Genomic DNA, 21,522 nt, shown 5'->3' on the forward strand with positions numbered 1-21,522 from the left:
GTAGGTGTAGGTAGGTAGACAGGTGTAGGTAGGTAGGTAGGTAGACATGTAGGTAGACAGGTGTAGGTAGGTAGGTAGACAGGTGTAGGTAGGTAGGTAGACAGGTGTAGGTAGGTAGATAGACAGGTGTAGGTAGGTAGGTAGACAGGTAGGTAGACAGGTGTAGGTAGGTAGGTAGACAGGTGTAGGTAGGTAGGTAGGTAGACAGGTGTAGGTAGGTAGGTAGACAGGTGTAGGTAGGTAGACAGGTGTAGGTAGGTAGTTAGACAGGTGTAGGTAGGTAGGTAGACAGGTGTAGGTAGGTAGACAGGTGTAGGTAGGTAGACAGGTGTAGGTAGGTAGGTAGACAGGTGTAGGTGTAGGTAGGTAGACAGGTGTAGGTAGGTAGACAGGTGTAGGTAGGTAGGTAGACAGGTGCAGGTAGGTAGACAGGTGTAGGTAGGTAGGTAGACAGGTGTAGGTAGGTAGGTAGACAGGTGTAGGTAGGTAGACAGGTGTAGGTTGGTAGACAGGTGTAGGTAGGTAGACAGGTGTAGGTGTAGGTAGGTAGACAGGTGTAGGTAGTCAGACAGGTGTAGGTAGGTAGACAGGTGTAGGTAGGTAGGTAGACAGGTGTAGGTAGGTAGACAGGTGTAGGTAGGTAGGTAGACAGGTGTAGGTGTAGGTCGGTAGACAGGTGTAGGTAGGTAGGTAGACAGGTTTAGGTAGGTAGGTAGACAGGTGTAGGTAGGTAGGTAGACAGGTGTAGGTAGGTAGGTAGACAGGTGTAGGTGTAGGTAGGTAGACAGGTGTAGGTGTAGGTAGGTAGACAGGTGTAGGTAGGTAGGTAGACAGGTGTAGGTAGGTAGGTAGACAGGTGTAGGTAGGTAGGTAGACAGGTGTAGGTAGGTAGGTAGGTAGGTAGGTAGGTAGGTAGGTAGACAGGTGTAGGTAGGTAGGTAGGTAGACAGGTGTAGGTGTAGGTAGGTAGACAGGTGTAGGTAGGTAGGTAGACAGGTGTAGGTAGGTAGGTAGACAGGTGTAGGTAGGTAGGTAGACAGGTGTAGGTAGGTAGGTAGACAGGTGTAGGTGTAGGTAGGTAGACAGGTGTAGGTGTAGGTAGGTAGACAGGTGTAGGTAGGTAGGTAGACAGGTGTAGGTGTAGGTAGGTAGACAGGTGTAGGTAGGTAGGTAGACAGGTGTAGGTAGGTAGACAGGTAGACAGGTGTAGGTAGGTAGGTAGACAGGTGTAGGTGTAGGTAGGTATACAGGTGTAGGAAGGTAGACAGGTGTAGGTAGGTAGACAGGTGTAGGTAGGTAGGTAGACAGGTGTAGGTAGGTAGGTAGACAGGTGTAGGTGTAGGTAGGTAGACAGGTGTAGGTAGGTAGGTAGACAGGTGTAGGTGTAGGTAGGTAGACAGGTGTAGGTGTAGGTAGGTAGACAGGTGTAGGTAGGTAGGTAGACAGGTGTAGGTAGGTAGGTAGACAGGTGTAGGTGTAGGTAGGTAGACAGGTGTAGGTAGGTAGGTAGACAGGTGTAGGTGTAGGTAGGTAGACAGGTGTAGGTAGGTAGGTAGACAGGTGTAGGTAGGTAGGTAGACAGGTGTAGGTAGGTAGGTAGACAGGTGTAGGTAGGTAGGTAGACAGGTGTAGGTGTAGGTAGGTAGACAGGTGTAGGTGTAGGTAGGTAGACAGGTGTAGGTAGGTAGGTAGACAGGTGTAGGTAGGTAGGTAGACAGGTGTAGGTAGGTAGGTAGGTAGACAGGTGTAGGTAGGTAGGTAGACAGGTGTAGGTGTAGGTAGGTAGACAGGTGTAGGTAGGTAGGTAGACAGGTGTAGGTAGGTAGGTAGACAGGTGTAGGTGGGTAGGTAGACAGGTGTAGGTGGGTAGGTAGACAGGTGTAGGTGTAGGTAGGTAGACAGGTGTAGGTGTAGGTAGGTAGACAGGTGTAGGTGTAGGTAGGTAGACAGGTGTAGGTGTAGGTAGGTAGACAGGTATAGGTAGGTAGACAGGTGTAGGTAGGTAGGTAGACAGGTGTAGGTAGGTAGGTAGACAGGTGTAGGTGTAGGTAGGTAGACAGGTGTAGGTGTAGGTAGTTAGACAGGTGTAGGTAGGTAGACAGGTGTAGGTAGGTAGACAGGTGTAGGTAGGTAGGTAGACAGGTGTAGGTAGGTAGGTAGACAGGTGTAGGTAGGTAGGTAGACAGGTGTAGGTGTAGGTAGGTAGAAAGGTGTAGGTGTAGGTAGATAGACAGGTGTAGCTGTAGGTAGACAGGTGTAGGTAGGTAGACAGGTGTAGGTAGGTAGGTAGACAGGTGTAGGTAGGTAGGTAGACAGGTGTAGGTAGGTAGGTAGACAGGTGTAGGTGTAGGTAGGTAGACAGGTGTAGGTGTAGGTAGACAGGTGTAGGTAGGTAGGTAGACAGGTGTAGGTAGGTAGGTAGACAGGTGTAGGTAGGTAGGTAGACAGGTGTAGGTAGGTAGGTAGACAGGTGTAGGTAGGTAGGTAGACAGGTGTAGGTAGGTAGGTAGACAGGTGTAGGTAGGTAGGTAGACAGGTGTAGGTGTAGGTAGGTAGACAGGTGTAGGTAGGTAGGTAGACAGGTGTAGGTAGGTAGACAGGTGTAGGTAGGTAGGTAGACAGGTGTAGGTAGGTAGGTAGACAGGTGTAGGTGTAGGTAGGTAGACAGGTGTAGGTAGGTAGGTAGACAGGTGTAGGTAGGTAGACAGGTGTAGGTAGGTAGGCAGACAGGTGTAGGTAGGTAGGTAGACAGGTGTAGGTAGGTAGGTAGACAGGTGTAGGTAGGTAGACAGGTGTAGGTAAGTAGGTAGACAGGTGTAGGTAGGTAGGTAGACAGGTGTAGGTGTAGGTAGGTAGACAGGTGTAGGTGTAGGTAGACAGGTGTAGGTAGGTAGACAGGTGTAGATAGGTAGACAGGTGTAGGTAGGTAGGTAGACAGGTGTAGGTAGGTAGGTAGACAGGTGTAGGTAGGTAGACAGGTGTAGGTAGGTAGGTAGACAGGTGTAGGTGTAGGTAGATAGACAGGTGTAGGTGTAGGTAGACAGGTGTAGGTAGGTAGACAGGTGTAGGTAGGTAGGTAGACAGGTGTAGGTAGGTAGGTAGACAGGTGTAGGTAGGTAGGTAGACAGGTGTAGGTGTAGGTAGGTAGACAGGTGTAGGTGTAGGTAGACAGGTGTAGGTAGGTAGGTAGACAGGTGTAGGTAGGTAGGTAGACAGGTGTAGGTAGGTAGGTAGACAGGTGTAGGTAGGTAGGTAGACAGGTGTAGGTAGGTAGGTAGACAGGTGTAGGTAGGTAGGTAGACAGGTGTAGGTAGGTAGGTAGACAGGTGTAGGTGTAGGTAGGTAGACAGGTGTAGGTAGGTAGGTAGACAGGTGTAGGTAGGTAGACAGGTGTAGGTAGGTAGGTAGACAGGTGTAGGTAGGTAGGTAGACAGGTGTAGGTAGGTAGGTAGACAGGTGTAGGTGTAGGTAGGTAGACAGGTGTAGGTAGGTAGGTAGACAGGTGTAGGTAGGTAGACAGGTGTAGGTAGGTAGGTAGACAGGTGTAGGTAGGTAGGTAGACAGGTGTAGGTAGGTAGGTAGACAGGTGTAGGTAGGTAGACAGGTGTAGGTAGGTAGGTAGACAGGTGTAGGTAGGTAGGTAGACAGGTGTAGGTGTAGGTAGGTAGACAGGTGTAGGTGTAGGTAGACAGGTGTAGGTAGGTAGACAGGTGTAGGTAGGTAGGTAGACAGGTGTAGGTAGGTAGGTAGACAGGTGTAGGTAGGTAGACAGGTGTAGGTAGGTAGGTAGACAGGTGTAGGTAGGTAGGTAGACAGGTGTAGGTGTAGGTAGACAGGTGTAGGTAGGTAGACAGGTGTAGGTAGGTAGACAGGTGTAGGTAGGTAGGTAGACAGGTGTAGGTAGGTAGGTAGACAGGTGTAGGTAGGTAGACAGGTGTAGGTAGGTAGGTAGACAGGTGTAGGTAGGTAGGTAGACAGGTGTAGGTAGGTAGACAGGTGTAAGTAGGTAGGTAGACAGGTGTAGGTGTAGGTAGGTAGACAGGTGTAGGCAGGTGTAGGTAGACAGGTGTAGGTAGGTAGGTAGACAGGTGTAGGTAGGTAGGTAGACAGGTGTAGGTAGGTAGACAGGTGTAGGTAGGTAGGTAGACAGGTGTAGGTAGGTAGGTAGACAGGTGTAGGTAGGTAGACAGGTGTAAGTAGGTAGGCAGGTAGTATTTTCCTACTTCGTCCACTAGGTGGTAATTGTTCCACAACTTTCACATACAGTGTCTCTCTCCTACCATAGAGGTGCTGTATGGCCTTCCTGTCCATCCAGTTGATCTCGAAGCCTGATTCCTGGGGCAGGTAACTGGGTTGCATAATGGAGCCAGTACTGTAGACGTGAGGCAGGCCCAGGACGTGGCCTATCTCATGCACTGCCACCTGACGGGTGGAAAAACAACGGTAGAATTCAGGGTTAATTACAGTTGACTAATTTACAGGAGCAATTAGGGGTAAGTACCTTGCTCAAGGTCACACCGACAGATTTTTTCACCTTGTCGACTTGGGGACTCAAACCATAAACTTTTCAGTTACTGGCCCAACCACTAGGCTACCTGATAGTGCCCACTCAGCCATGACATTTAACCACTAGGCTACCTGATAGTTCTCACTCAGCCCTGACATCTAACCACTAGGCTACCTGATAGTTCTCACTCAGCCCTGACATCTAACCACTAGGCTACCTGATAGTTCTCACTCAGCCCTGACAGTTAACCACTAGGCTACCTGATAGTTCTCACTCAGCCCTGACATCTAACCACTAGGCTACCTGTCTCCTACCTGATAGTGCTCACTCAGCCCTGACATCTAACCACTAGGCTACCTGATAGTTCTCACTCAGCCCTGACAGTTAACCACTAGGCTACCTGATAGTTCTCACTCAGCCCTGACAGTTAACCACTAGGCTACCTGATAGTGCTCACTCAGCCCTGACAGTTAACCACTAGGCTACCTGTCTCCTACCTGATAGTTCTCACTCAGCCCTGACAGTTAACCACTAGGCTACCTGATAGTTCTCACTCAGCCCTGACAGTTAACCACTAGGCTACCTGTCTCCTACCTGATAGTGCTCACTCAGCCCTGAGGTTTTCTGGGTTTTCTAATATTTACATAAATGTAGTTTGTCTTATAAATGAACGCAGGGAAGGCAGGCAGGTACAACACAAATCACAAGTCCATCAGATATTACAGATAACCATCAGAATCAAAACATCCTGTCCCACACTCACTTTGAGCAGGCTGATCCCACTGCCAGTGTTCGGTGCAGTAAAATGTTCATCGTCATCAAAGTGAATGTCTCCCAGGAACCAGGCGTGAGCAAACTCTCGGCCAGTACCATCGAACTTCTGGTTGCATCCCAAGTGTCTCCCTGCACGGTTGAAACACAACGAAAAGGACACACTATCTATCGTCATTGCCTCTACTAAATGTAAAGATATATTTTTTTTTTTAAAGACCGATTTTCAGGGAAGATATCGTCAAATGAAAGCCTGGTCCGTGATCTGTTTGTGCTGCCCTACCAGCTGGCAACAAGACAGCATATACAGGTCTGGGACCAGGCTAGAATAGATGCAATTTGTTCATAACATTCAATTCAACCCAAATACACAGGTAATATTGTCTAAACCAAGGGATGTGAGACAAGACTGGGTACCAGTCTGTTTTTGCTAACATTCCAGTCCTTGTACTCTGTGTCATTGCATTACAGGGACTGGTAAGAATAGGTATGTTAGCAGAAATGGACTGGTACCCAGGCTAATACGAGACCCACCTGTACCAAAACCCAGGCTGATGTCTACAAACTCCAGGGGAGAGGACGTGTCCTCTACAAACTCCAGAGGACACACCTCGCTCCACATCCTGAAGGCCAGGCTGATGATATGCCTCTGGTCCTGTATGGTCAGCTGACTGCTGTAACCCTCCCCTAGAAATTATTTTTAAAAGATATGCGAAGAAAAATATATAAAAAGATATATACAAGGGACTCGACAGGACAAAGACGTCTGACTGCTACGCCATCTTGGATTCTAAAATGTAATCCTCCCCTATCAGCCTCATAGTAATCCTCCCCGATCAGCCTCATAGTAACCCTCACCTATCAGCCTCATAGTAACCCTCACCTATCAGCCTCATAGTAACCCTCACCTATCAGCCTCAAAGTAACCCTCACCTATCAGCGTCATAGTGCCCTCACCTATCAGCCTCATAGTAACCCTCACCTATCAGCCTCATAGTAACCCTCACCTATCAGCCTCATAGTAACCCTCACCTATCAGCGTCATAGTAACCCTCACCTATCAGCCTCATAGTAACCCTCACCTATCAGCCTCATAGTAACCCTGACCTATCAGCCTCATAGTAACCCTCACCTATCAGCCTCATAGTAACCCTCACCTATCAGCCTCATAGTAACCCTCACCTATCAGCCTCATAGTAACCCTCACCTATCAGCCGCATAGTAACCCTCACCTATCAGCCTCATAGTAACCCTCACCTATCAGCCTCATAGTAACCCTCACCTATCAGCCTCATAGTAACCCTCACCTATCAGCCTCATAGTAACCCTCACCTATCAGCGTCATAGTAACCCTCACCTATCAGCCTCATAGTAACCCTCACCTATCAGCCTCATAGTAACCCTCACCTATCAGCCTCATAGTAACCCTCACCTATCAGCCTCATAGTAACCCTCAACTATCAGCCTCATAGTAACCCTCACCTATCAGCCTCATAGTAACCCTCACCTATCAGCGTCATAGTAACCCTCACCTATCAGCCTCATAGTAACCCTCACCTATCAGCCTCATAGTAACCCTCACCTATCAGCCTCATAGTAACCCTCACCTATCAGCCTCATATTAACCCTTACCTATCAGCCTCATATTAACCCTTACCTATCAGCCTCATAGTAACCCTCACCTATCAGCCTCATAGTAACCCTCACCTATCAGCCTAATATGAACCCTTACCTATCAGCCTCATAGTAACCCTCACCTATCAGCCTCATAGTAACCCTCACCTATCAGCCTCATAGTAACTCTCACCTATCAGCCTCCACTTCAGCACCATTTTGGAGAATGCCATGTTTCCCCATGCACGTTTCCCCACATGTCTCTTCTGCCTCCGCTTAGACAGCAGTGAGGCCATGCGGATCTGATGCTGATGAGGTCTGTCATTAGCAGTGGTAGGAGGAGGGCTCTGATGAGGTCTGTCATTAGCAGTGGTAGGAGGAGGGCTCTGATGAGGTCTGTCAGTAGCAGTGGTAGGACGAGGGTTCCGATGAGGTCTGTCAGTAGCAGTGGTAGGAAGAGGGTTCCGATGAGGTCTGTCATTAGCAGTGGTAGGAGGAGGGCTCTGACGCTGATGAGGTCTGTCAGTAGCAGTGGTAGGAGGGCTCTGACGGTGATGAGGTCTGTCAGTAGCAGTGGTAGGAGGAGGGTTCTGACGCTGATGAGGTCTATCAGTAGCAGTGGTAGGAGGGCTCTGACGCTGATGAGGTCTGTCAGTAGCAGTGGTAGGAGGAGGGTTCTGACGCTGATGAGGTCTGTCAGTAGCAGTGGTAGGAGGAGGGTTCTGACGCTGATGAGGTCTGTCAGTAGCAGTGGTAGGAGGAGAGCTCTGACTCTGATGAGGTCTGTCAGTAGCAGTGGTAGGAGGAGGGCTCTGATGAGGTCTGTCAGTTGCAGTTGGAGGAAGAGGGCTCTGATGAGGTCTATAAGTAGCAGTGGTAGGAGGAGGACTCTGATGAGGTCTATCAGTAGCAGTGGTAGGAGGAGGGCTCCGATGAGGTCTGTCAGTAAAAGTGGTAGGAGGAGGGCTCTGATGAGGTCTATCAGTAGCGGTGGTAGGAGGAGGACTCTGATGAGGTCTATCAGTAGCAGTGGTAGGAGGAGGGCTCCGATGAGGTCTGTCAGTAGCAGTGGTAGGAGGAGGGCTCTGATGAGGTCTGTCAGTAGCAGTGGTAGGAGGAGGGCTCTGATGAGGTCTGTCAGTAGAAGTGGTAGGAGGAGGGCTCTGATGAGGTCTGTCAGTAGCAGTGGTAGGAGGAGGGCTCTGATGAGGTCTGTCAGTAGCAGTGGTAGGAGGAGGGCTCTGATGAGGTCTGTCAGTAGCAGTTGGAGGAAGAGGGCTCTGATGAGGTCTGTCAGTAGCAGTGGTAGGAAGAGGGCTCTGATGAGGTCTGTCAGTAGCAGTGGTAGGAGGAGGGCTCTGATGAGGTCTGTCAGTAGAAGTGGTAGGAGGAGGGCTCTGATGAGGTCTATCAGTAGCAGTGGTAGGAGGAGGGCTCTGATGAGGTCTGTCAGTAGCAGTGGCAGGAGGAGGACTCTGATGAGGTCTGTCAGTAGCAGTGGTAGGAAGAGGGCTCTGATGAGGTCTGTCAGTAGCAGTGGTAGGAGGGCTCTGATGAGGTCTATCAGTAGCAGTGGTAGGAGGAGGGCTCTGATGAGGTCTGTCAGTAGAAGTGGCAGGAGGAGGACTCTGATGAGGTCTGTCAGTAGCAGTGGCAGGAGGAGGACTCTGATGAGGTCTATCAGTAGCAGTGGTAGGAGGAGGGCTCTGATGAGGTCTATCAGTAGCAGTGGTAGGAAGAGGGCTCTGATGAGGTCTATCAGTAGCAGTGGTAGGAGGAGGGCTCTGATGAGGTCTGTCAGTAAAAGTGGTAGGAGGAGGGCTCTGATGAGGTCTATCAGTAGCAGTGGTAGGAAGAGGACTCTGATGAGGTCTATCAGTAGCAGTGGTAGGAAGAGGGCTCTGATGAGGTCTGTCATTAGCAGTGGTAGGAGGAGGGCTCTGATGAGGTCTGTCAGTAGCAGTGGTAGGAGGAGGGCTCCGATGAGGTCTGTCAGTCGCAGTGGCATGAGGAGGACTCTGATGAGGTCTATCAGTAGCAGTGGTAGGAGGAGGGGTCTGATGAGGTCTGTCAGTAGCATTGGTAGGAGGAGGACTCTGATGAGGTCTATCCGTAGCAGTGGTAGGAGGAGGGTTCTGGCTCTGATGAGGTCTATCAGTAGCAGTGGTAGGAGGAGGGCTCCGATGAGGTCTGTCAGTAGCAGTGGTAGGAAGAGGGTTCCAATGAGGTCTGTCAGTAGCAGTGGTAGGAGGAGGGCTCTGATGAGGTCTGTCAGTAGAAGTGGTAGGAGGAGGGCTCTGATGAGGTCTATCAGTAGCATTGGTAGGAGGAGGACTCTGATGAGGTCTATCAGTAGCAGTGGTAGGAGGAGGGTTCTGGCTCTGATGAGGTCTATCAGTAGCAGTGGTAGGAGGAGGGCTCCGATGAGGTCTGTCAGTAGCAGTGGTAGGAAGAGGGTTCCAATGAGGTCTGTCAGTAGCAGTGGTAGGAGGAGGGCTCTGATGAGGTCTGTCAGTAGAAGTGGTAGGAGGAGGGCTCTGATGAGGTCTATCAGTAGCAGTGGTAAGAGGAGGGCTCTGATGAGGTCTGTCAGTAGCAGTGGCAGGAGGAGGACTCTGATGAGGTCTGTCAGTAGCAGTGGTAGGAAGAGGGCTCTGATGAGGTCTGTCAGTAGCAGTGGTAGGAGGGCTCTGATGAGGTCTATCAGTAGCAGTGGTAGGAGGAGGGCTCTGATGAGGTCTGTCAGTAGCAGTGGCAGGAGGAGGACTCTGATGAGGTCTGTCAGTAGCAATGGTAGGAAGAGGGGTCTGATGAGGTCTATCAGTAGCAGTGGTAGGAAGAGGGCTCTGATGAGGTCTGTCAGTAGCAGTGGTAGGAAGAGGGCTCTGATGAGGTCTGTCAGTAGCAGTGGTAGGGTTGTTCACTGTGTGACTGTGTGTGTTGCTGTTATTCCCTGTGTTGTTTATAGCAGAACCATTGAGAGTATCACCTACTGGGTCATAATATTCTGTTGTGCTACTGGCAGATATGTCATCTTTGTAGGTACTAATAGTGCTATTAAAAATGTCACTGAATGTATTGTCAGTCTCTGTATAGTTTCCATCAGTGCCATTAGAAAGGTCAGTGAATATGCTAATGTCCCCTGTGTAATTAGTAGCAGAGCCATTTAAAACACCACTGAATGTTTTGTTAGAGTATTCTGAGGTGTCTGTGTTCTTAGTTAGCGAGGTGTCTGTGTTCATAGTTAGCGAGGTGTCTGTGTTCTTAGTTAGCGAGGTGGCTGTGTTCTTAGTTAGCGAGGTGGCTGTGTTCTTAGTTAGCGAGGTGTCTGTGTTCATAGTTAGCGAGGTGTCTGTGTTCTTAGTTAGCGAGGTGTCTGTGTTCTTAGTTAGCGAGGTGTCTGTGTTCTTAGTTAGCGAGGTGTCTGTGTTCTTAGTTAGCGAGGTGTCTGTGTTCTTAGTTAGCGAGGTGGCTGTGTTCTTAGTTAGCGAGGTGGCTGTGTTCTTAGTTAGCGAGGTGGCTGTGTTCTTAGTTAGCGAGGTGTCTGTGTTCTTAGTTAGCGAGGTGGCTGTGTTCTTAGTTAGCGAGGTGGCTGTGTTCTTAGTTAGCGAGGTGTCTGTGTTCTTAGTTAGCGAGGTGGCTGTGTTCTTAGTTAGCGAGGTGTCTGTGTTCTTAGTTAGCGAGGTGTCTGTGTTCTTAGTTAGCGAGTTGTCTGTGTTCTTAGTTAGCGAGGTGTCTGTGTTCTTAGTTAGCGAGGTGTCTGTGTTCTTAGTTAGCGAGGTGTCTGTGTTCTTAGTTAGCGAGGTGGCTGTGTTCTTAGTTAGCGAGGTGGCTGTGTTCTTAGTTAGCGAGGTGTCTGTGTTCTTAGTTAGCGAGGTGTCTGTGTTGATTCCAAGTGCTGAGTTGGTGGAGTTGTGTACTTCATCAGTAGCATCATCAGTCTCCTTATCCGGGACCCCACATCTAGGCTTGTTCATGGCAGCCTTGGTGGCGTCATCAAACAGCCCTGTGACAGACAAGCCGGACACCATCTGGAACTCTCTGAGAGCTGAGATGAAGGCTTGGCTTTCAGTGGGATTTGGAGAGTCTTCATCATCATCGCCATCATCAGTCTCTGCACGTGACAACGATGAGTCTCCCTCCTGTATCCCAGATAGGTCTTCCTCGCCAGGAAAGTCTTCATCGTTAGAAATGCCTGTTGATTCTTCAAACTGGAGCTCCTCCCAGTTCACTGGTCTTATGAAGCCATACCTTGAGAGAAAGAGCTGGAAATGGCATGTGGTTAAAACAGCTTGTAGAACAAACACCTCTAGAACATCCTACAGGTAATGGTGTAATAACCTAGTCTGGGTACCAGTCCTCTAGTCTGGGTACCAGTCCTCTAGTCTAGGTACCAGTCCTCTAGTCTGGGTTCCAGTCTGTTTAGATAACATTCCTCTAGTCTGGGTACCAGTCCTCTAGTCTGGGTACCAGTCCTCTAGTCTGGGTTCCAGTCTGTTTAGATAGCATTCCACTAGTCTGGGTACCAGTACTCTAGTCTGGGTACCAGTCCTCTAGTCTGGGTACCAGTCCTCTAGTCTGGGTACCAGTCTGTTTAGATAACATTCCACTAGTCTGGGTAACAGTCCTCTAGTCTGGGTACCAGTCCTCTAGTCTGGGTACCAGTCTGTTTAGATAACATTCCTCTAGTCTGGGTACCAGTCCTCTAGTCTGGGTACCAGTCCTCTAGTCTGGGTACCAGTACTCTAGTCTGGGTACCAGTCTGTTTAGATAACATTCCTCTAGTCTGGGTACCAGTCCTCTAGTCTGGGTACCAGTCCTCTAGTCTGGGTACCAGTCCTCTAGCCTGGGTACCAGTCCTCTAGTCTGGGTACCAGTCCTCTAGTCTGGGTACCAGTCTGTTTAGATAACATTCCACTAGTCTGGGTACCAGTCCTCTAGCCTGGGTACCATTCCTCTAGTCTGGGTACCAGTCCTCTAGTCTGGGTACCAGTCTGTTTAGATAATATTCCTCTAGTCTGGGTACCAGTCCTCTAGTCTGGGTACCAGTCCTCTAGTCTGGGTACCAGTCCTCTAGTCTGGGTACCAGTCTGTTTAGATAACATTCCACTAGTCTGGGTACCAGTCTGTTTAGATAACATTCCTCTAGTCTGGGTACCAGTCCTCTAGTCTGGGTACCAGTCCTCTAGCCTGGGTACCAGTCCTCTAGTCTGGGTACCAGTCCTCTAGTCTGGGTACCAGTCTGTTTAGATAACATTCCTCTAGTCTGGGTACCAGTCCTCTAGTCTGGGTACCAGTCTGTTTAGATAACATTCCTCTAGTCTGGGTACCAGTCCTCTAGTCTGGGTACCAGTCCTCTAGTCTGGGTACCAGTCTGTTTAGATAACATTCCACTAGTCTGGGTACCAGTCCTCTAGTCTGGGTACCAGTCCTCTAGTCTGGGTACCAGTCCTCTAGTCTGGGTACCAGTCCTCTAGTCTGGGTACCAGTCCTCTAGTCTGGGTACCACTATGTTTAGATAACATTCCACTAGTCTGGTTACCACTATGTTTAGATAACATTCCACTAGTCTGGGTACCAGTCCTCTAGTCTGGGTACCAGTCTGTTTAGATAACATTCCTCTAGTCTGGGTACCAGTCCTCTAGTCTGGGTACCAGTCCACTAGTCTGGGTACCAGTCCTCTAGTCTGGGTACCAGTCCTCTAGTCTGGGTACCAGTCCTCTAGTCTGGGTACCAGTCTGTTTAGATAACATTCCACTAGTCTGGGTACCAGTCCTCTAGTCTGGGTACCAGTCCTCTAGTCTGGGTACCAGTCCTCTAGTCTGGGTACCAGTCCTCTAGTCTGGGTACCAGTCCTCTAGTCTGGGTACCAGTCCTCTAGTCTGGGTACCAGTCCTCTAGTCTGGGTACCAGTCTGTTTAGATAACATTCCTCTAGTCTGGGTACCAGTCCTCTAGTCTGGGTACCAGTCCTCTAGTCTGGGTACCAGTCCTCTAGTCTGGGTACCAGTCTGTTTAGATAACATTCCTCTAGTCTGGGTACCAGTCTGTTTAGATAACATTCCTCTAGTCTGGGTACCAGTCCTCTAGTCTGGGTACCAGTCCTCTAGTCTGGGTACCAGTCCTCTAGTCTGGGTACCAGTCCTCTAGTCTGGGTACCAGTCTGTTTAGATAACATTCCTCTAGTCTGGGTACCAGTCCTCTAGTCTGGGTACCAGTCTGTTTAGATAACATTCCTCTAGTCTGGGTACCAGTCCTCTAGTCTGGGTACCAGTCCTCTAGTCTGGGTACCAGTCCTCTAGTCTGGGTACCAGTCTGTTTAGATAACATTCCACTAGTCTGGGTACCAGTCCTCTAGTCTGGGTACGAGTCTGTTTAGATAACATTCCTCTAGTCTGGGTACCAGTCCTCTAGTCTGGGTACCAGTCCTCTAGTCTGGGTACCAGTCCTCTAGTCTGGGTACCAGTCCTCTAGTCTGGGTACCAGTCCTCTAGTCTGGGTACCAGTCTGTTTAGATAACATTCCACTAGTCTGGTTACCACTATGTTTAGATAACATTCCACTAGTCTGGGTACCAGTCCTCTAGTCTGGGTACCAGTCCTCTAGTCTGGGTACCAGTCCTCTAGTCTGGGTACCAGTCTGTTTAGATAACATTCCACTAGTCTGGGTACCAGTCCTCTAGTCTGGGTACCAGTCCTCTAGTCTGGGTACCAGTCCTCTAGTCTGGGTACCAGTCTGTTTAGATAACATTCCTCTAGTCTGGGTACCAGTCCTCTAGTCTGGGTACCAGTCCTCTAGTCTGGGTACCAGTCTGTTTAGATAACAGTCCTCTAGTCTGGGTACCAGTCCTCTAGTCTGGGTACCAGTCCTCTAGTCTGGGTACCAGTCCTCTAGTCTGGGTACCAGTCCTCTAGTCTGGGAACCAGTCTGTTTAGATAACATTCCTCTAGTCTGGGTACCAGTCCTCTAGTCTGGGTACCAGTCCTCTAGTCTGGGTACCAGTCTGTTTAGATAACATTCCACTAGTCTGGGTACCAGTCCTCTAGTCTGGGTACCAGTCCTCTAGTATGGGTACCAGTCCTCTAGTCTGGGTACCAGTCCTCTAGTCTGGGTACCAGTCTGTTTAGATAACATTCCACTAGTCTGGTTACCACTATGTTTAGATAACATTCCACTAGTCTGGGTACCAGTCCTCTAGTCTGGGTACCAGTCCTCTAGTCTGGGTACCAGTCCTCTAGTCTGGGTACCAGTCTGTTTAGATAACATTCCACTAGTCTGGGTACCAGTCCTCTAGTCTGGGTACCAGTCCTCTAGTCTGGGTACCAGTCCTCTAGTCTGGGTACCAGTCTGTTTAGATAACATTCCACTAGTCTGGGTACCAGTCCTCTAGTCTGGTTACCAGTCCTCTAGTCTGGGTACCAGTCTGTTTAGATAACATTCCACTAGTCTGGGTACCAGTCCTCTAGTCTGGGTACCAGTCCTCTAGTCTGGGTACCAGTCCTCTAGTCTGGGTACCAGTCTGTTTAGATAAAATTCCTCTAGTCTGGGTACCAGTCCTCTAGTCTGGGTACCAGTCCTCTAGTCTGGGTACCAGTCTGTTTAGATAACATTCCTCTAGTCTGGGTACCAGTCCTCTAGTCTGGGTACCAGTCCTCCAGTCTGGGTACCAGTCTGTTTAGATAACATTCCTCTAGTCTGGATACCAGTCCTCTAGTCTGGGTACCAGTCCTCTAGTCTGGGTACCAGTCTGTTTAGATAACATTCCTCTAGTCTGGGTACCAGTCTGTTTAGATAACATTCCACTAGTCTGGGTACCAGTCCTCTAGTCTGGGTACCAGTCCTCTAGTCTGGGTACCAGTCCTCTAGTCTGGGTACCAGTCCTCTAGTCTGGGTACCAGTCTGTTTAGATAACATTCCTCTAGTCTGGTTACCAGTCTGTTTAGATAACATTCCACTAGTCTGGGTACCAGTCCTCTAGTCTGGGTACCAGTCCTCTAGTCTGGGTACCAGTCCTCTAGTCTGGTTACCACTATGTTTAGATAACATTCCACTAGTCTGGGTACCACTATGTTTAGATAACATTCCACTAGTCTGGTTACCACTATGTTTAGATAACATTCCACTAGTCTGGGTACCAGTCCTCTAGTCTGGGTACCAGTCCTCTAGTCTGGGTACCAGTCTGTTTAGATAACATTCCTCTAGTCTGGGTACCAGTCCTCTAGTCTGGGTACCAGTCTGTTTAGATAACATTCCTCTAGTCTGGGTACCAGTCCTCTAGTCTGGTTACCAGTCCTCTAGTCTGGGTACCAGTCCTCTAGTCTGGGTACCAGTCCTCTAGTCTGGGTACCAGTCCTCTAGTCTGGGTACCAGTCTGTTTAGATAACATTCCTCTAGTCTAGGTACCAGTCCTCTAGTCTGGGTACCAGTCCTCTAGTCTGGGTACCAGTCCTCTAGTCTGGGTACCAGTCCTCTAGTCTGGGTACCAGTCCTCTAGTCTGGGTACCAGTCTGTTTAGATAACATTCCTCTAGTCTGGGTACCAGTCCTCTAGTCTGGGTACCAGTCCTCTAGTCTGGGTACCAGTCCTCTAGTCTGGGTACCAGTCCTCTAGTCTGGGTACCAGTCCTCTAGTCTGGGTACCAGTCCTCTAGTCTGGGTACCAGTCTGTTTAGATAACATTCCTCTAGTCTGGGTACCAGTCTGTTTAGATAACATTCCTCTAGTCTGGGTACCAGTCCTCTAGTCTGGGTACCAGTCTGTTTAGATAACATTCCTCTAGTCTGGGTACCAGTCCTCTAGTCTGGGTACCAGTCCTCTAGTCTGGGTACCAGTCCTCTAGTCTGGGTACCAGTCTGTTTAGATAACATTCCTCTAGTCTGGGTACCAGTCCTCTAGTCTGGGTACCAGTCCTCTAGTCTGGGTACCAGTCCTCTAGTCTGGGTACCAGTCCTCTAGTCTGGGTAACAGTCCTCTAGTCTGGGTACCAGTCCTCTAGCCTGGGTACCAGTCTGTTTAGATAACATTCCTCTAGTCTGGTTACCAGTCCTCTAGTCTGGGTACCAGTCTGTTTAGATAACATTCCACTAGTCTGGGTACCAGTCCTCTAGTCTGGGTACCAGTCCTCTAGTCTGGGTACCAGTCCTCCAGTCTGGGTACCAGTCTGTTTAGATAACATTCCACTAGTCTGGGTACCAGTCCTCTAGTCTGGGTACCAGTCCTCTAGTCTGGGTAACAGTCCTCTAGTCTGGGTACCAGTCCTCCAGTCTGGGTACCAGTCCTCTAGTCTGGGTACCAGTCCTCTAGTCTGGGTAACAGTCCTCTAGTCTGGGTACCAGTCCTCTAGTCTGGGTACCAGTCTGTTTAGATAACATTCCTCTAGTCTGGGTACCAGTCCTCTAGTCTGGGTACCAGTCCTCTAGTCTGGGTACCAGTCTGTTTAGATAATATTCCTCTAGTCTGGGTACCAGTCTGTTTAGATAACATTCCTCTAGTCTGGGTACCAGTCCTCTAGTCTGGGTACCAGTCCTCTAGTCTCGGTACCAGTCTGTTTAGATAACATTCCTCTAGTCTGGGTACCAGTCCTCTAGTCTGGGTACCAGTCCTCTAGTCTGGGTACCAGTCCTCTAGTCTGGGTACCAGTCCTCTAGTCTGGGTACCAGTCCTCTAGTCTGGGTACCAGTCTGTTTAGATAACATTCCACTAGTCTGGGTACCAGTCCTCTAGTCTGGGTACCAGTCCTCTAGTCTGGGTACCAGTCCTCTAGTCTGGTTACCAGTCTGTTTAGATAACATTCCACTAGTCTGGGTACCAGTCCTCTAGTCTGGGTACCAGTCTGTTTAGATAACATTCCTCTAGTCTGGGTACCAGTCCTCTAGTCTGGGTACCAGTCCTCTAGTCTGGGTACCAGTCCTCTAGTCTGGGTACCAGAGCTCTAGTCTGGGTACCAGTCCTCTAGTCTGGGTACCAGTCCTCTAGTCTGGGTACCAGTCCTCTAGTCTGGGTACCAGTCTGTTTAGATAACATTCCTCTAGTCTGGGTACCAGTCTGTTTAGATAACATTCCACTAGTCTGGGTACCAGTCCTCTAGTCTGGTTACCAGTCCTCTAGTCTGGGTACCAGTCCTCTAGTCTGGGTACCAGTCTGTTTAGATAACATTCCTCTAGTCTGGGTACCAGTCCTCTAGTCTGGGTACCAGTCCTCTAGTCTGGGTACCAGTCTGTTTAGATAATATTCCTCTAGTCTGGGTACCAGTCTGTTTAGATAACATTCCTCTAGTCTGGGTACCAGTCCTCTAGTCTGGGTACCAGTCCTCTAGTCTCGGTACCAGTCTGTTTAGATAACATTCCTCTAGTCTGGGTACCAGTCCTCTAGTCTGGGTACCAGTCCTCTAGTCTGGGTACCAGTCCTCTAGTCTGGGTACCAGTCCTCTAGTCTGGGTACCAGTCCTCTAGTCTGGGTACCAGTCTGTTTAGATAACATTCCACTAGTCTGGGTACCAGTCCTCTAGTCTGGGTACCAGTCCTCTAGTCTGGGTACCAGTCCTCTAGTCTGGTTACCAGTCTGTTTAGATAACATTCCACTAGTCTGGGTACCAGTCCTCTAGTCTGGGTACCAGTCTGTTTAGATAACATTCCTCTAGTCTGGGTACCAGTCCTCTAGTCTGGGTACCAGTCCTCTAGTCTGGGTACCAGTCCTCTAGTCTGGGTACCAGAGCTCTAGTCTGGGTACCAGTCCTCTAGTCTGGGTACCAGTCCTCTAGTCTGGGTACCAGTCCTCTAGTCTGGGTACCAGTCCTCTAGTCTGGGTACCAGTCTGTTTAGATAACATTCCTCTAGTCTGGGTACCAGTCTGTTTAGATAACATTCCACTAGTCTGGGTACCAGTCCTCTAGTCTGGTTACCAGTCCTCTAGTCTGGGTACCAGTCCTCTAGTCTGGGTACCAGTCTGTTTAGATAACATTCCTCTAGTCTGGTTACCAGTCCTCTAGTCTGGGTACCAGTCTGTTTAGATAACATTCCACTAGTCTGGGTACCAGTCCTCTAGTCTGGGTACCAGTCCTCTAGTCTGGGTACCAGTCCTCCAGTCTGGGTACCAGTCTGTTTAGATAACATTCCACTAGTCTGGGTACCAGTCCTCTAGTCTGGGTACCAGTCCTCTAGTCTGGGTAACAGTCCTCTAGTCTGGGTACCAGTCCTCCAGTCTGGGTACCAGTCCTCTAGTCTGGGTACCAGTCCTCTAGTCTGGGTAACAGTCCTCTAGTCTGGGTACCAGTCCTCTAGTCTGGGTACCAGTCTGTTTAGATAACATTCCTCTAGTCTGGGTACCAGTCCTCTAGTCTGGGTACCAGTCCTCTAGTCTGGGTACCAGTCTGTTTATATAATATTCCTCTAGTCTGGGTACCAGTCTGTTTAGATAACATTCCTCTAGTCTGGGTACCAGTCCTCTAGTCTGGGTACCAGTCCTCTAGTCTCGGTACCAGTCTGTTTAGATAACATTCCTCTAGTCTGGGTACCAGTCCTCTAGTCTGGGTACCAGTCCTCTAGTCTGGGTACCAGTCCTCTAGTCTGGGTACCAGTCCTCTAGTCTGGGTACCAGTCTGTTTAGATAACATTCCACTAGTCTGGGTACCAGTCCTCTAGTCTGGGTACCAGTCCTCTAGTCTGGGTACCAGTCCTCTAGTCTGGTTACCAGTCTGTTTAGATAACATTCTACTAGTCTGGGTACCAGTCCTCTAGTCTGAGGACCAGTCTGTTTAGATAACATTCCTCTAGTCTGGGTACCAGTCCTCTAGTCTGGGTACCAGTCCTCTAGTCTGGGTACCAGTCCTCTAGTCTGGGTACCAGTCCTCTAGTCTGGGTAACAGTCCTCTAGTCTGGGTACCAGTCCTCTAGTCTGGGTACCAGTCCTCTAGTCTGGGTACCAGTCTGTTTAGATAACATTCCTCTAGTCTGGGTACCAGTCTGTTTAGATAACATTCCTCTAGTCTGGGTACCAGTCCTCTAGTCTGGGTACCAGTCCTCTAGTCTGGGTACCAGTCCTCTAGTCTGGGTACCAGTCCTCTAGTCTGGGTACCAGTCTGTTTAGATAACATTCCTCTAGTCTGGTTACCAGTCCTCTAGTCTGGGTACCAGTCCTCTAGTCTGGTTACCAGTCCTCTAGTCTGGTTACCAGTCCTCTAGTCTGGTTACCAGTCCTCTAGTCTGGGTACCAGTCCTCTAGTCTGGGTACCAGTCCTCTAGTCTGGGTACCAGTCTGTTTAGATAACATTCCTCTATTCTGGTTACCAGTCTGTTTAGATAACATTCCACTAGTCTGGGTACCAGTCCTCTAGTCTGGGTACCAGTCCTCTAGTCTGGGTACCAGTCCTCTAGTCTGGGTACCAGTCCTCTAGTCTGGGTACCAGTCCTCTAGTCTGGGTACCAGTCTGTTTAGATAACATTCCTCTAGTCTGGGTACCAGTCCTCTAGTCTGGGTACCAGTCCTCTAGTCTGGGTACCAGTCCTCTAGTCTGGGTACCAGTCCTCTAGTCTGGGTACCAGTCTGTTTAGATAACATTCCACTAGTCTGGCTACCAGTCTGTTTAGATAACATTCCTCTAGTCTGGCTACCAGTATGTTTAGATAATATTCCACTAGTCTGGGTACCAGTCCTCTAGTCTGGGTACCAGTCTGTTTAGATAACATTCCACTAGTCTGGCTACCAGTATGTTTAGATAATATTCCACTAGTCTGGCTACCAGTCTAGGATGATCTACTTCCTATCCAGATCTTGTCTTTTATTATCTATTATCTAAGTTGTCTACTTCCAACCCAGATCCAGAGGGTCTGATGCAGTCGCTAGAGGAGCTGGATTACCTCGCGGCATTGGACGACAATGGGAACCTATCAGAGATCGGGATCATAATCTCTGAGTTGCCATTGGACGCTCAGATGGCCAAGGCTCTGCTGGCGTCCTGTGAGTTTGATTGTGTGAACGAGGCGGTGACCATCGCAGCTATGCTATCAGGTATGTAGTTTCCACTCTTACAACCTTTGGCCCATTTTAGTTAAGATTTTATTTGATTCACTCAGGGTGGATTGCACCAACATGGATTAACTCAAACTGGGTTTAATCAAGGTTTATCTAGTGATGTTGTTGCATTGAACTTTAAACCTCGTTTTCAATAATCATAGTTCAATATATTCCTTCTTCTACACTAAATTTAATTTAGAACTCAAACCAAGATCAAATTTAATCTTGTTCCTCCATTGTTTTAAAAACGAATTTAAATTCAGTTTTGGGATTAAATCTAAACTGCCACTGGAGGAGCTTTAGATTCATCAAATATCAGGGTAAATCATTTTTATGTCCTTTATTTTCTTTATGATTAACAATTTTATCTCCTGTGGTTTATCATGCTCAACTATCCAGCTAAGTCATTTGACAGAAAAGTGCAATTAATTTCATCCTCAGCCTGAAGTGAAAAGTCACTTTGCTGGCTAGCCTGCAATGAGCAGTGCTGGTCTGTTTCCATAGAATTACAACATATTGCTATGGTGAATCCATTAGGACACCTGTCACTGATCATAGTTTAGTGATTTAACCTTAGATTAACTAATCCAGTTTTAAAATTAAGTGGTGTAACACTGATGAATTTTAAACCTAGATTTACTAAATCTAGTTTAGGTCTAATCTAAAATGGATTTAAACCATGTTGGTGCAGCACACCCTCCGTGTCTTGTAATGGGGTTAAACCCTCACGCTTATGTTTACATCCATAACGCCTTTATAACCGCTACTGAATATATTACAATATCCATCATAAACAGTCTTAACCATTATGGACAACTTTATCGGCATCTCTGACCTTTTGAATGTATAATCTGCCAGACAGTATAATCTGCCATATGTTGAATAGCTGAACATCACATTTGCACCTAATAAAATACTGATCACTTGGAGAGAGAGAGAGAAATAAAGTTTTACCTCTGCAGTATCCTTGTCTGTTATGAACTCAGCCTGGTGAGAGGAGGAGATCTGTAGATCGGAATGATCCCGACTGTGGAAGAGTTTCTCTGCATCAGTGGAGCCAATGCTGGTCAACAATAATACATTTATCAGCTGGAGTAAAGTCAGCATCGTGGGTTGTTGCGGTGTGTCTTGACACGGGTCAGTTTGCTGGGGGGGGAGAGAGAGATAATGACCCACTGAAGAGCGAATCTTGTCCTCAACCAAAATATAAAGGCTCTTTTCCAAAGTTACGCCCTTTAACGTGACACACTTTGAAGTTTTACAGAGTATCGACACTTCAATAAAGTACATTTGACTCGCAATACGCACTTAGCTGTGAAAGGTAAACATCTCTTCTATTTAAAGCGGCTGCTAAATAAAATGTCGACCAAATGTGTGACTAACGCTTCACTGGTTACTAATGGATACTGGTTACTAATGGATACGGGGCGGTTTTAACTGTTGGCCTCTCATCTCCGACAGTCAAGGGCGGGAAAATAGCCACGCGACTCCCGCCCAGGAACAACACCTGTTTGGAACGCATGGCGCGCGTCTCTCCCCCCAGCTCGATTTATTGTTTAAAAAAAAACGGCCATAAATAAATCAATTATCACCATTTCAACATATTGTTAAAGCCATGCAC

General features: G+C 48.5%; 1 protein-coding gene across 1 annotated transcript; it reads right to left on the bottom strand.

Annotated features, from left to right (window-relative positions):
- Positions 1 to 4,179: 4,179 nt before the first annotated feature.
- On the bottom strand, positions 4,180 to 21,314 carry LOC129845951 (mucin-2-like; the record flags this gene model as incomplete). The annotated part of the gene is made up of 5 exons (XM_055913933.1): positions 20,856 to 21,314; positions 7,086 to 11,157; positions 5,813 to 5,965; positions 5,271 to 5,410; positions 4,180 to 4,422 (listed from the first exon to the last, which is right to left on the bottom strand). Coding segments are annotated over exons 1-5 (4,944 nt in total), but the record flags the coding sequence as incomplete, so codon positions are not given.
- Positions 21,315 to 21,522: the final 208 nt, after the last annotated feature.

The sequence above is a fragment of the Salvelinus fontinalis genome, unplaced genomic scaffold (assembly GCF_029448725.1).
Source record: "Salvelinus fontinalis isolate EN_2023a unplaced genomic scaffold, ASM2944872v1 scaffold_0410, whole genome shotgun sequence".
In the NCBI taxonomy this organism is placed as follows: Eukaryota; Metazoa; Chordata; class Actinopteri; order Salmoniformes; family Salmonidae; genus Salvelinus; species Salvelinus fontinalis.